Raw genomic sequence first — 13,717 nt, forward strand, 5'->3', positions numbered from 1 at the left:
CCCGGTGGTCTTCTGCGGGTCTCCTCCCACATTCCAAAGACATGCATGGCAGGTTAATTGGGCGCTCTGAATTGTAACTAGGTGTGCTTGTGAGTGTGAGTGGCTGTTCGTCTCTGTGTGCCCTGCAATTGGCTGGCAACCGGTTCAGGGTCTTTCATGCCTACTCGCCGAAGCCGGCTGGGATGGGCTCCAGCAACACCGCGACCCTTGTCTGGGAAAATGGACGGGTGCACATGTAAATTGGTAGGTGGAAAGCAGTGAAAATTTTTAAATAAATGAAGAGAGTAGACTGATGGGATCAATAAAACTTCACAGAACAAATAGGCCTATTACAATTTAGTCCGTGCTGATAGTGAAGTCATTAGCTTGGCGGCTCAGCAGAGAAACAGGGTTGCTTTGAGGATGTGTTGAAAAAAAAAAAAAAAAAATCTGGTATGGCTTGATGGTAGAGTGATCGTCTCCCAAACCAGAGATTGAGGGTTCGATCCCCATCCTTTGTGACCATCTCAAAGTGAACTTGATGCAATATACTGAACCCCCACTTGCTGCTGATGCAGCGTCATCAGCGTGAAGCGCTATGATGGCCTCAACAGGTAGAAAAGCGCCATACAAGTGAAAGACCATTTACCATTTTTACTCGAGTGACTTACACGGGCAGAAAAAGCAAAGCAAGAAAGAAAAAAAAAGGACTTAGCGTGCCGGTCGTATTTCTGTCCATGTATGTTCAGCAAGAAGCTGGAGGCTAACTTCACTGTCCTGCGGCCGACTGACAGCCGAAGTTGCCAATCAGTGCTGCTCCTGCAGGGGACAAGTCACCAATCGTTCACTGATGAAGCCCGGTGGCAAAAATAACCTCAGCGCTGTCCGTGCGCGCACGCGCGCGACTGTGTGCGTGCGTGTGGCGCTGCTACTTCTAATAATAGAGGAGGGAGGCTACCTTCTCCTTTAAGAGCATACTTGTTGCTTACTCTAATAAGAAAATAGCAACATAATGGTTATCAAAGTCTTTCTCGCCACCTCATCGGGATCCACGGCGGTAAGTTTGGAACTTTATTATTGTTTTATTCTCATTGCAGCGATGTTTCTTTACTGTATTCTCCCAAACGCAATGCAACGCCAGTCGCCTGTCAACGATTTGGCATGGATCTATGTTTGGTAACACATTTGCAAGCAAAGCCCACTGACCACAAGGCCCGCAAGTTCTCATTACGGTTACGGACCGTGCCGGACCGAATGCCCACATTGGTGAATGGATCACTTATGGCAATAATTTCGGTTTGAGGAGTGAAGCGGCTCATGAAGCCCCCACTCTTGGAAAGCGCTGCTGTTGCCCGATCCCCGCTCGTGCACGGGCCTGTTTGCAAGACGGAGAGCCTGCGGTGGGGCTTCCCAACCAGCATTTCCCAACTTTTATCGAGCCAACGCAGACACATTGAAACCAAAACATCTAAGGCACAACACCAAGCATAAATAAAAGTGGATACAATACAATATGTATCGGTTGCTATCAAGTGCCTTTTATGATAGGCCTACATGAGCAAAAATACAATAAATAATAAAACTATTATTTAAACTGAATGAATAAGACTTTGTTAGAAATTAAAAATGGAAAAAAGTGAAACTGAATAACGTTAGTGTTGTACACATGAGCTTTTGTCACACTAATTATTCTAAACAACATTGAGCAAATTTGTTTTTTTAGAAGTGGGTGGCTGCATATGTGCATTAATCAGTACGAATGAAGTAGCTCTTAATTAAAAAATAAAAAAATAAAAAAATATATATATAAATATATATATATATATATATATATATGTATATGTATAGGCCTATAAAGTTGGTGACCCCTGTACTACTGCCTTTAATATTTGTCATCTGTGGACATGTAAAGGCCTTTGAGACTGTTTTGTGATTAAGGGCTATATAAATAGACTTTACTTTTTTCTATTAAACACAAAAACTCTATCAATACATTAATTTCTTTGTTGTAATATTGTGCTGGACTTCTAGTCCTAGAAAGCAAAGTTGTTCCCTGTAATTCCAGATCAAGAAGAAGCAACAAGATGTGGTGGGCTTCTTGGAAGCATTGAAGGTGGACTACACTCAGTTGGACATCGCCTGCAATGAGGAGAACCGCAAGTGGATGAGGCAGAATGTACCAGAGGAGAAGAAACCCTCCAACGGCATCCCACTGCCCCCTCAGATCTTCAATGAAGAGAGCTACTGTGGGGTCAGTGTAAAATAGCAACACCAATGTGATGATTATGTAATTCATACTCACATTGTACATTTATGAGATGAATTGTTGATAAATAATTTAATGTTTTTATTCAGGACTATGAGACATTCTTTGATGCCAAGGAAGACAACTCTGTATACGCCTTCCTGGGGTTGGCCCCTCCTCCTGGTTCAAAGGTCAAGACTCTTAATTCTTTTTGTCAGTTAATTTTTGTCTTCTTGCTCTCTGTATTCAATTGTTCTCTGAACACCTTGCTGGTCCCTAAAATGCAACATTACATAAACCAGCACTATCAAGTGAGAGCTGTCAAAGAGTCTACCTTTACAAAAATGATTGACATCAGATATTCAATTTTAATTGACACTGTCAGAGAGGTTTGAGTTTGCATCGCTGTTGGCCTACACCTCATTGTGGGAATGCTGAAGCATTCCCACATATGTTGTTGTGATTTTTATTCTCCACACTTTTTTGCCGCCTAACAACTCCCGCATAATATTTCCAATTTACATTTTTAAAATTTCAACAAGCTTAAAAAATTCACGCCTCCCGGGGTATATATCATCTGATTTCACATTACTTAAAGTATTTGCACAATTTAACATTCAATATCAACTTTTCCCTGAACTTTTTTTTAAGTATGACTTTCCACGTCCACTTTGATACATATAACTTATCATCATTACCATGTGTCTGATACTGCTGGGTGGCACACTTGGTAAAGTGCATTGTCCAGTAACCACTGCCAGGAGGTTATCATTTCATAATTTATCTCGCCATTTACGTCACAAGCATTCCACATGTATTCAAATCTTAGCATTCAGCTATTAGCATTCAACTTTCAGCATTCCCACGCAATTTCTCCCGAAATTGCACTTAGTCTAGTTATACTGAGAGCTGTTTCTAATATTTTGAAACAATTTTGAATAGGGATGTCCTGATCACATTTTTTGCACATGATTTTGTGGCTCTGCCAATGCCGAGTCATGTTTCAATACAATGTATTAAGGAGGAAGAAAGTGCATCCAAATGGTCTTATTTTTTATTTACTTTAAAAAAAAAAAAATATTGAACAAATCTATCACAGAATTACGTATGTCTAGTGGAGCAAAACATTTAAACCTTTTTTTCTTTTTTTTTTTTTGGAGCAAATCAGTTTTTCAGTTGGCATACCAAATTAGTTGTGTTAAACACGGTTTTATCCTTTGCGCCACGCGAAAGGCTCAATTTGCAGACATTGCAAGTCGCCATTGCACTGTCTCCATTTTCCACATTCAAATATTTAAATACTGCAGGCATTGTTATTGTTACATGATGCTGGTTTCACGTTAGCTGTGACAACTACCAGGACACACATTCTTAAGTGTTTTCGAGGAATTCACATATTTACGGAAATATTTAGTGAAATATGAAATACTGTACATGTCTCATTTCAGACATTTGGCAAGTTCAGCAGACTGGAGTAAATAAAGAGCTAAATCCACTGTACTGTTCACTCTTAAAGACACATGCAAAAACGTAACAACGCTGATGTTCTTTATAAATGGCTAACATTTCACTTAGCTTGTAATGTTGCATCCACATTGATGAAATGGACTGATCTGTTCCTCCCAAACTTTCCAAACAGTCGGCATGTTGGCTTTCTGTTCACGCAAATCCTTTCCTCAACACAGGAAGCACTGCAGGCTGACAAGGAAGAACACATTGTGGAGAATGGCACTCACACGGAAGAAACCAATGAAGAGGAAACCCAAGATGACTCAATTGTAACGTTTTATTGATACACCTTGCTTTCATGTCTTGTCAGCTTGATCACACTCTCACGTTCCTTCAGGTGCACCTGTCCAGTCTTCACATTAATTCCTCTTTTTGTGTTACTCAGTGGCTGAGACGTTTGAATTCACAATTACTAAATACACCATCACTGTGCTCACAATGATGCAGAGTTGTGTTTGCAACACACTTCACCCACATCAACTTGTTGTGATTGCTACAAGTTGGCATCAACATGTGATGTCCTTTTGGGATGTGAGTGACAGCTAACAATGATAAAGAATGTAACCTAATGCACAAATGTTATAAGTTACTGTCAAGGTTCTGAAAGTAACATGACAAATGGGAAGCTTTTCAAAAAACCCACTTTTATTAGCGGACCATCTACTCACCTGAGCTGCTTCGATTTGTTCTTTATTCTTTCTTTTAGTGTGCACTAAAGCCTCTTTTTAAATTTCCAGAATGTCTCCAGTTGACGTGTGTGCCACTCACTTTGCATTTACTATCGAACAAACCTAATTTATTTACCCTGATCGCCAGTTTGTCGTTTTCACCTAAAAAAAAAAAAAAGGATGTTCCAGAGGCAGATCGTAACGGGGACGCACATGGAGATGAGGATGAGACAGAGGAAGGTGAAGGTCGCGAGGAGGAAGCTGGAGCAGAGCTTGGAGGAAGTGAAGCCACGGAAGGAGGAGAAGATGAAGAACCCGAAGATACAGTAACTGATGACCTCTAACTTTATTTTGCTTTTCAACCAAACATTCCGAAGATGCTCTGTTTTCGCTTTCAGCTTCCGAAAATTCCCTTTAATTAACATCCTTTTTTTCCTTTACTAAGCTGGTGTTTCCTGGTTCCTGTGGACTACGTTTCCCCAGCAGTTGTCTTTAGTTTGACTTTAAAAAACAAAACCAAAAAACTAATCCTCAAACATTCTCACTCTTATAGTCAAAGTGCCAGGATATCTTGCTGTTTCAATTTTGTTTTTCCTCAATATCTTACTGTCTATCATTTGATTATCTCTTAGTGTTCTTGTCAAGCCGTCTCATCATGTCGTCACAAATCCCGCGTGTTGTGTGTGATTCTGTTTGGTCAATGTTCATCTCTAAGTCCATCGTGTCTTTCTGTTAACAGGGTCATGCAGAGGAAGATGAAGAACAGGTGTGTGTTTTTTTTCTTCTAAAGTTGCTAGAAAAGCAATTCTCATTTGCTTGTTCTCTACTATCAGATTGTCATTCTTGGTCACAGTTTGGAGGGCATTTGTTGCTAGGTAGATTTAATGTAGCGCACCAATTTGTGTCCCCAAGCCCATTAGAAATTAATTATACCTCCCTCACCCTAACTGTGCTGTTTTTTGGCAATATGGGGGAAAGTGCATTTGACTGCCCTGCACAGTAGAGAAAGAACATTAATTCTGTGATTTAGTCACAATTCTGTTAAATATAAAATAGGTATTGGAAAGTAAAAAGTAACAAACCGCTGATTCCACTTTACAAAATGATAATGTGCTGGATGTTTTCCTCTTTGTGCTATTTTAATATGCAGCATGTTCTACTTTTAACCTATAAGCTGATGAAAGGCATGCTAACATATTCTAACATGGCCTTTACTCTCTGTTATGGAAAATACTAGAATAACAAAACAAAAAGATTCGGGGCTCTATATTTGTTCCCAGCGCTTGCTTGTCTGCCGCTCAACACGTTCTAATTGTATGCATTGGAAGGTTTTCCTTTATTTTGATATTTTTGCAGACACACGCTAAATGGATAGTTTGCACCATTGTAGGCGAGAACACAGCTCACTCGCTTCACGGCCAATGGAAGCAGCTCCTCTTATTTTTATTCCCTTTAAAATTTGGCACGCGACAAGTACACAGTCTTTGACACAGTGGAAGCAAAAAGCTTTGTCTCAGGCGTGATAATTTCTTGAAATTCAAATTACTGGCACCAGATGAGGCCAGAGATGGCTGACTTTTATTTTTTCCACAGATGTTTTTTTTTTTTTTTTTTTGCTCACTGTCAGGTCATGATGACGGTTTTAACCAATATGACAATAAGATATTTATTTATTTATTTCCAAAACTGTAAACACCCCCCAAAAAAGTATCTACATTTTGTGCTCTTATATTTGGCCTTCCATTACCAAATTTTGGCTGCAACTTTCGTTTCACACTTCTTTTGTGGTGGAATCTCTAAGGTTGGACACACCCTTTATGTGCAGGTGCTGGACTTGTTTACATTTTGAAATATATACATATATATTTTACAATAGATTGGGTAATGGAAATAATTATGTTCCCTTTGCCAACATTTATGTACCCAACAGTGAATATTTTATGCAAATTTTAACAAATTTAACTCATACAAGTTTAAAAAGATGTCAACAACTATTTTTAGTAAGATGTATAGCAAAAGGACACGGGTTCGAGTCCAGGCTCCGGCCTTCTTGGGTGGAGTTTGCGTGTTCTCCCCGTGCCTGCGTGGATCTTCTCCGTGCGAGTGTGGATGGTTGTTTGTCTCTGTGTGCCCTGCGATTGGCTGGCGACCAGTTCAGGTTGGACCCCGCCTACTGTCCGAAGCTGGCTGGGATAGGCTCCAGCACCCCCCACGACCTTTGTGAGGAGTAAGAGGTCAAGAAAATGGATGGATGGATAGATGTATAGCAAATAAAAACACACAGAGGCCTGTTTTTGTGCCCAGTGTAATTATAGCACAAAGCATAGTCCAACTGTGCGCATGGGTGGAGTATTCTCTCCTTTGGTATTTTGCTAGATGGGCGAAAGTTGAAGTGGGGTGTTTGCGCCCTTGTGGGAGGGAACACAGCAGACTTGCTAGCCGACCTATGAAAGTGGCTCCCCTCATTACCTTAAAATTCAGTGCAAAAAGAAGCTGGTTGTCAACATGGAATGTAGATGCAGGAGATCGGTGTGCACACTTCGAGACCGCCTTCTACCCCCATCCGTGTTTTCCTCAAACATTTGGTTGAATTGCAAATTGTTCAATATTGTGGGCTTTCATCTTTAGAGGTTACACTAGGTATTTGCCAGATCGTCACGGCCCATATAAACAAGCTACACATAACAGATAATCATATATTAGCAAGTATAATTTAGTCACATCATTTCAATATACACATATCCATTAAAATGACATAATTGACATGCAAGGGCTGATAGGTCTGAATTAACGTATGTACTCGAAACACATTTTTCAGCGCTCGTATCTTTCATAACTTGATACACACAACCTGTTTCTGCCTCTTCATGCACGCTGTGTGTGGCCTCATGTCCATCTCTCCGTTTGCTTGCCCCAGGAGGAAGAGGATTTGCGGTCAGAGGTAATTGTCCATTGGCTATCATCCCTCTGAACTAGTCATCACACTTGTGGGCTTGACCCCACAGAATTCTTGGCAGCCTATGAGGCTAAGAGGATTTTGGTCTTGCTCTCTTCCTCCCATTCATCTTTATACGTTACTTTACTTAACTTTTTTTTTTTTTGTTTTCCCCCTTTTTTTCCCTTTAACATCATCTTCTTCATTTCAGTCCCATTAGTGCTTCCTGACAACCTCAACTATCCAATTTTTATTTTTGTATTTTATTTTTTTTATGTAGATGACTTATCAATAGTACATGCAAAGCCCCAAAGTCTGCTAACCTGCAATCTGTTATTGTTCTTTATAGGAGGAGGAGGAGCTACAGCAGCTTGAGGTAGAAACACAGCTTCTGCAGAATTCATTTCTTAATTATTTTCTATTCTTCATTTTCCATCACTTTCCTCTTTTCCAGTTGATCAGACATTCCTTTAATGTGTCTCCATCACGTCTCATCTTATTAAAACCTGTAATCTGACATCGTTGTCAAAAACGACAAGATATGGATCGCAAAACTTACCATTTACAAGTTATTGACTTCATTACTGTATTTTGTAATTTGATAATTACATATTTTTGCATTATGTTGCAATTCACTAATATTGTATTTTATGAGAAGTAACATGACAAATACAACTAGTTTAAAACATTCATCCATCCATTTTCATGACCGCTTATTCCTCACAAGGGTCACGAGGGTGCTGGAGCCTATCCCACCTGTCCGCGGGCAGTAGGCAGGGTACACCCTGAATTGGTTGCCAGCCAATTGCAGTAGTTTAAAACATTACAACTTTTATATAGGATTTACAGTCAGCCTTTTTGCATTTTGGTTTGTATTCATACAGAAGGGCTCAAGCATTTAATAGGACAACAAATATAAACAGTTTCTTAATTGGGAAATTTAATGACGTAAACTGCAACTATATTTGACATATATATGACTTATTTCACGGTATTGATACTCAAAATTGTATGCCCTCTCGTGGCTGTTTTACAACCAGGAACTAGAAATTACGAGAATAGAAAGTTGTCATTAATTTCATGCAGTGTTAAGGATAAGTGTTATATAAGTTATATAAATATATAAGATATATAAGTCATTCTTTAAAATTAATCATAATTTTTGGGTGAAAAATTTTATGCATCAAATGTACTATCAGTATCGGTACTTAGTATGGGAATCAATGACTACTCAAGAGTTGAGTACTCGTACTGGTATCGGTCAGAAAAAAAGTGGTATTGAACATCCTTCGTTTTAAGTACTGTACTACGTGGTTTGAAAAGTTTTTGTCGACAAAGTCATGCTCATCCTCCGCTTCAATTTCAAACACTATAATTCTATAACAAGGATTTCCTACCAAATGCTGATTGACAATCTGCTGAACACAAACACACCAGACACTCCGTAAAGTTGCTGTCAATATTGAAAAAGTGATCAGCCCGACATCTTTTCACACGGCAAGGTCAAAACTACTCTTGGAAAAGCAACAACTTTGTGATGCATTCAAATTCAAGTTGAACTAGATTGCTCCTAAGGCAGCACTGTGCGGAAAAAAAGGTTGTGTGCTTTCCTGAGACATTCCAAATTCTTGCCTGTTTTTTTCCCACAAGCACGCTTCCCTGCTTTGCTTGGCTGCTTTCCTCTGTATGTTGTCTTTATTTGCCTTTATCACTGTCAAACCATTTTTAATTGCAGGTTGAAGAAGAACAAGTATAAAAAAAAAATATACTCTTCATTTCCTTTATTCTTCCTTCAGTGTTGGTGTAGATGCGGCATGACCTGGATTCATAAATTCCTACAAGTATCATTATAACAATAGTTTGTTTTGTTTTTTTAAATTCAGGATCGCAATGTTCCACTCTTTTTAAAATGTGAGTTTTTTAACATGCACATCTTTTTCTTTTAACATTGCGTGGTTTTATTTTGGATATAGGAGGAAGAAGATGCTGACATAGACGAAGAGGTACCTGTACTGTATACATTTGTTTGCTGTGAATGTGTTCAATTCATGTTCCACTCAGGAAAAAAAAGAAATTGTTCCTTCAGTGGTATCTAATATTGTCAGTTGGTGTCCTTAATGGTACTGCTTTACACCCTTTGATTGTGGAACCCTGGTGTCCATTAATGAAATTATACCTTATTCCTACTACTAAATCTACTTTATATTTTGTTTTCCCCAAAGGCTCCAATTTATCCATAATTGTTGAAAGTTTGACAGCATTGCATGCCTTTTTATTGCCAGGACAGTTTGATTTGTTGTATTTTGATGTCTTAAAAGCAGGTGGGAGCGGTTCTTGTGCTGCTATTGACACAAACATAGCACATGTGGACCAGACAAGTGGAAATATGTTGTCTTTTACTTCCCTCAACCTTTTGTACAAATTGAATAACCACTAACATGTAATCCTTTTACCGTCTTGCTACCTTCACATTGTATTTATTTTTCCTCCCTTCCCTCTCCTTCTATGTGTCCAACAGGGAGAATACTTGGTAGAAACACAGGTAGTTTATGACTAATCCACTAAGCACTTTGTCATCAATGTAACAGTGTGTTTCTCCCAACAGGAAGAAGAGGCTGAGTAGTTGAGTCAAGGGAACACACTGACACCCTCCCATTTTAAGGTATGCGTCTCTCATTCTCTACCACTGGGTGACAGTAGAGTTTTTTTTACCATCATGAGCCACAGCATGTTACACTCCTTACACATCTGATCACATGATACAGATGTATCAAAAATTCTGCAACATGTGCCCCCACCTATGGATGACTTCAAAGCAATCTGATTGGATGTATAGTAAGGGGTTTGATGTGTTGTAATTGCTTTCCTTATTTCTTTTCTATCCATGACCTCATAGTTAATATTATTATATTGGAACAGGTTTAAGGTGATCAGAATCTGAACAAACAAACCACACTGTTTGCACCTTGACTGAGATCCAAGCCACTGAGCAATGGAGCTACTATTAAGCATGATTAAAAAAAAAAAAAAAAAAAAGGTTTAAAAAGTAGTTAATGTTCACCAGTGTTAATATTTAGATGTAAAACTGCATCATTAATGGGTTGATGAATGTGTGGAGGCCTGGGGTTAGCCTTCAGGCATGTAGATTGGTTAAAGAACAATTTTATAATGAAAGACCTATTGGTTTTTAATTTTTAGATGATTAACCCCCCCCCCCCCCCCCCCCCCCCCACACACACACACACACACACAACCCCTGAATATAAACTGTTCATAGCCACAAACTGTATTTTATTCTCAAGAAACATTATTAAGTGAGATTTTGGGCTATAAGATCAAGTGACGTCAGAACCACAGTAGCAATTTCACCGGCTAAAACAGCCCAATTTGTTCAAAATTGTTCTGCAGGAAGTGCAACTGTGTCAGGCTGTCAGCATCAAAATATATACAGTAATTTACGCATATTAAACTGCCTTTGAAAGCAAGTCAAACGGATCCTGCTAGTCCAGTGGTGTCCAAACTACGGCCCGGGAGCCATTTGCGGCCCGCAGTCCATTTTTCAGTGGCCCGCGACATATGCTAAAAATGGCAACTAATGAAAAAACTAAAACTAAAATTCAAAAAACAATATTGTTACCAAAATAAAATAAAAACGAAAATACTTTTTGAAAAATGAAAACTAACTGAAACTACATTTTATGTTGACAAAATTAACTAAAACTATAATTATAGCAAACATGTCCTTCATTTTAGTCTTTGGTAATTAATTTGATGCATGAGCCTTTGGGGATGATTTTAAATGTGACTTAGTAGATTTATTTTGATATAAACAATAGAATAATGATGTTTGAAAGTATGTCACACAGAAGTGACGTCATCTAGCAGCAGCCAATAGAAAAGCACCTTCAGATGACGTCGCTCCCATGGTGTTTTTTAAATATTGCGCACAAGTAATACACATTTAAAAAAACTAATACTAATACTGAAACTAACAAACTAAACTAAAACTAAGCATTTTTTAAAGAACTAAACTAATAAAAACTAACAGAACCACCCTGAAAACTAATAAAAACGAACTAATATGAAAAATTCCAAAACTATAATAACCCTGCTGCCATATTACAAATACATTGGTTTATGTACTGTAGCATTTTCTAAATGTGCAAAAGCACAAGTAAATTATTTGTACAAATTTTAGGACTAAACACAATTTCTCTTCATAACATTATGTTGCCCTTGAGTCCTTTTGATTTTCTGTATGTGGCCCTCAAATGAAAAAGTTTGGACACCCCTGTGTTAGCCTATATGGGGTATTCGCTTAGCGGCTCGATCTGCTAGCCGCTAATGCTTGGAATAGGCACCATATTCAACAATGTCTGTGTAATTGTTATTATTATTTTTTAATGTCCTTAATTTAATTTGTGTTCTGAACATAATTTCAGGATAACGTTGTGTTGAAGTTGGTGGCAACAGTTTGCAATATTAATTGAAACTTCAACTTGGCTCCAACTGTCCAACTTTTAGTCAACCCTCACATACCCACAAGCGGCAATGAACACCTTCAAAATAAAAGCTTACCAAGGCATTGTTGTCTGCGTATTACTGTATTTGGGAACATGTTATTATGAAGCTGTGTTACAGTCATGTATAGCATTGTTAAGGCTAGCTTGACTGTCTTCTTGATTATGCATATCGAATTAACCGGTATCCAAGGCAAAAAAAAAAAATCTCTGAGTATTTTTTATTTTATTTTTTATTTTTTTATCGAGGGACTCAAATTACTCTAGGACTTGTTTCATCGCTAGTGCGTATTTTGTATTCTTTCGGAAAATATTTGAACTCCAGATTACGTGACTGCTGGGTGTTCAGTTTTACATTTTATTTGCAACACGTCACTGGTGTTAGTATTTGTCTTACTCAGCATTGGTCAGTGTGCTTCGTGGAACCAAACTAAAGCTCACATCTCGCAGCTTCATTGAGCCCAAACACGCCTTTAGGATTATATGTCGTAACATTGAAAATACCAAAGTCTCAATTTTGGCTCCCGTCAGGCAGTGATGGTAACAATCCTACATAATCCTACTCTGCAGATCGAACGAACCTCTCTATTCGTCAGTCTTTGCATGTTGGGCTGTTGTGACCCACTCAAGGAAATACGCAGGTTCTGGAAGAGCGAGCTTTGCAGAAATTGCAATCCCTCCCGAGCCCTGCGAGCCCCTGTCACAGCGCGTTAGCGGAAGCTGCCAAGTGAGATTCGGATGCGCCTGCGGAGGAGTGGCTGGATTGGGTGGCACACTGGCAGAGTGGTGGCGGCTGCCTCCACCGTCACATCCACTTGGGAAATGAGTGACCTCGTTTTTGTTTTGCTCTGTTTGTCCAGCCTGAAGGATCCTCCTGTGACATCTGTCCCTGACCCCTGACCATTGGCCACTTCGGCTCCTTCGGGCAGATTCTTGACTCCTCCCCCAAGGCAGCGCTGCACCCGCCTTGAAACCCCCTCCAAAACAAAACACTGGTCATGTGCTTGAAGATGTCAAGTGAAAAGTCATCATCGCCTTTTCTTCTCTTTTGACTCCAATGATGGATTGAATTTTTATATTTTACATTTAGACACTCACTGTAGGACAAACAAATGTGTGCAGAGTAGCATAGTGCTGCAAATAATGTCTTTAATGTTATTGTGACAAACACATTTCGCATGTTTTACATTTAAAGACAAAAAATGACCCTGGTATACATTTTCTTGTTACTCTTGAAGCTCTGTTTCGGGGTTAGACATTCTCCCTCTCTTTATTTTATTTTTCAGTTGTTCTAGCGACAAAATGCAAACTCACAGCTGCATGGACACTACAAACTAAGATTTCTAATAAGCACATCCTGAAAGACTACAAGCTACTCCGTCACTAAAGGGTTCCCTAAAGTCTGGGTACATGGTAAAAACCCCCAAAAACAAACACCATACTTCTGAAACCAAAATGATTTTATTATTGCAATTATAATGTTTATAAATAATACTTTCAACATGATTTCAATAATTTTCAATGCATAATTTGATGCGCTTTGCAAAATTTAGGTGAACTATTTGAAAGAGGTCGAAGGTCATTCTTGTCTACTTAAGAGTACCAACTTCATTCTGGGGGGTGGGGGTATCACATAAATAAATAAAATAGTAAAATCAACCAAGCTACCCAGACTTTGTGTACACACTGTAAAATGACCTGACAAAACTGTTGTCGAAACAATGCACTTTCTTTAAAAGAAATATGTGACTAAGGCATGGATGCAAATGGAAAATGCAATAAAGTGAAAGTGGTTTTAAAAAAAGATCATGATTTAGTGGCTATATTTAGTAAGCATTTGCATATTTATAGATCAATGGAA

At 38.7% G+C, this 13,717-nt stretch overlaps 1 protein-coding gene across 20 annotated transcripts; it reads left to right on the forward strand.

Moving 5' to 3' along the window:
* The first annotated feature begins 867 nt into the window (after positions 1-867).
* On the forward strand, positions 868-13,276 carry sh3bgr (SH3 domain binding glutamate-rich protein). Of its 20 annotated transcripts, XM_077540381.1 has the most exons (12): positions 868-1,036; positions 2,045-2,230; positions 2,335-2,415; positions 3,910-4,002; positions 4,581-4,727; positions 5,141-5,167; positions 7,319-7,342; positions 7,686-7,712; positions 9,310-9,339; positions 9,855-9,878; positions 9,942-9,998; positions 12,717-13,276. In XM_077540381.1, the coding sequence occupies exons 1-11, from the start codon at positions 992-994 to the stop codon at positions 9,957-9,959; spliced, it is 702 nt and encodes a 233-aa protein (XP_077396507.1). In that variant the 5' UTR covers positions 868-991; the 3' UTR covers positions 9,960-9,998; positions 12,717-13,276. The 20 variants fall into 20 exon arrangements, with proteins under 20 accessions (XP_077396507.1, XP_077396508.1, XP_077396509.1 ...); XM_077540382.1 differs by lacking the exon at positions 9,855-9,878; XM_077540383.1 differs by lacking the exon at positions 7,319-7,342.
* Positions 13,277-13,717: the final 441 nt, after the last annotated feature.

The sequence above is a fragment of the Festucalex cinctus genome, chromosome 13 (genome assembly GCF_051991245.1).
Source record: "Festucalex cinctus isolate MCC-2025b chromosome 13, RoL_Fcin_1.0, whole genome shotgun sequence".
Lineage (NCBI taxonomy): Eukaryota > Metazoa > Chordata > Actinopteri > Syngnathiformes > Syngnathidae > Festucalex > Festucalex cinctus.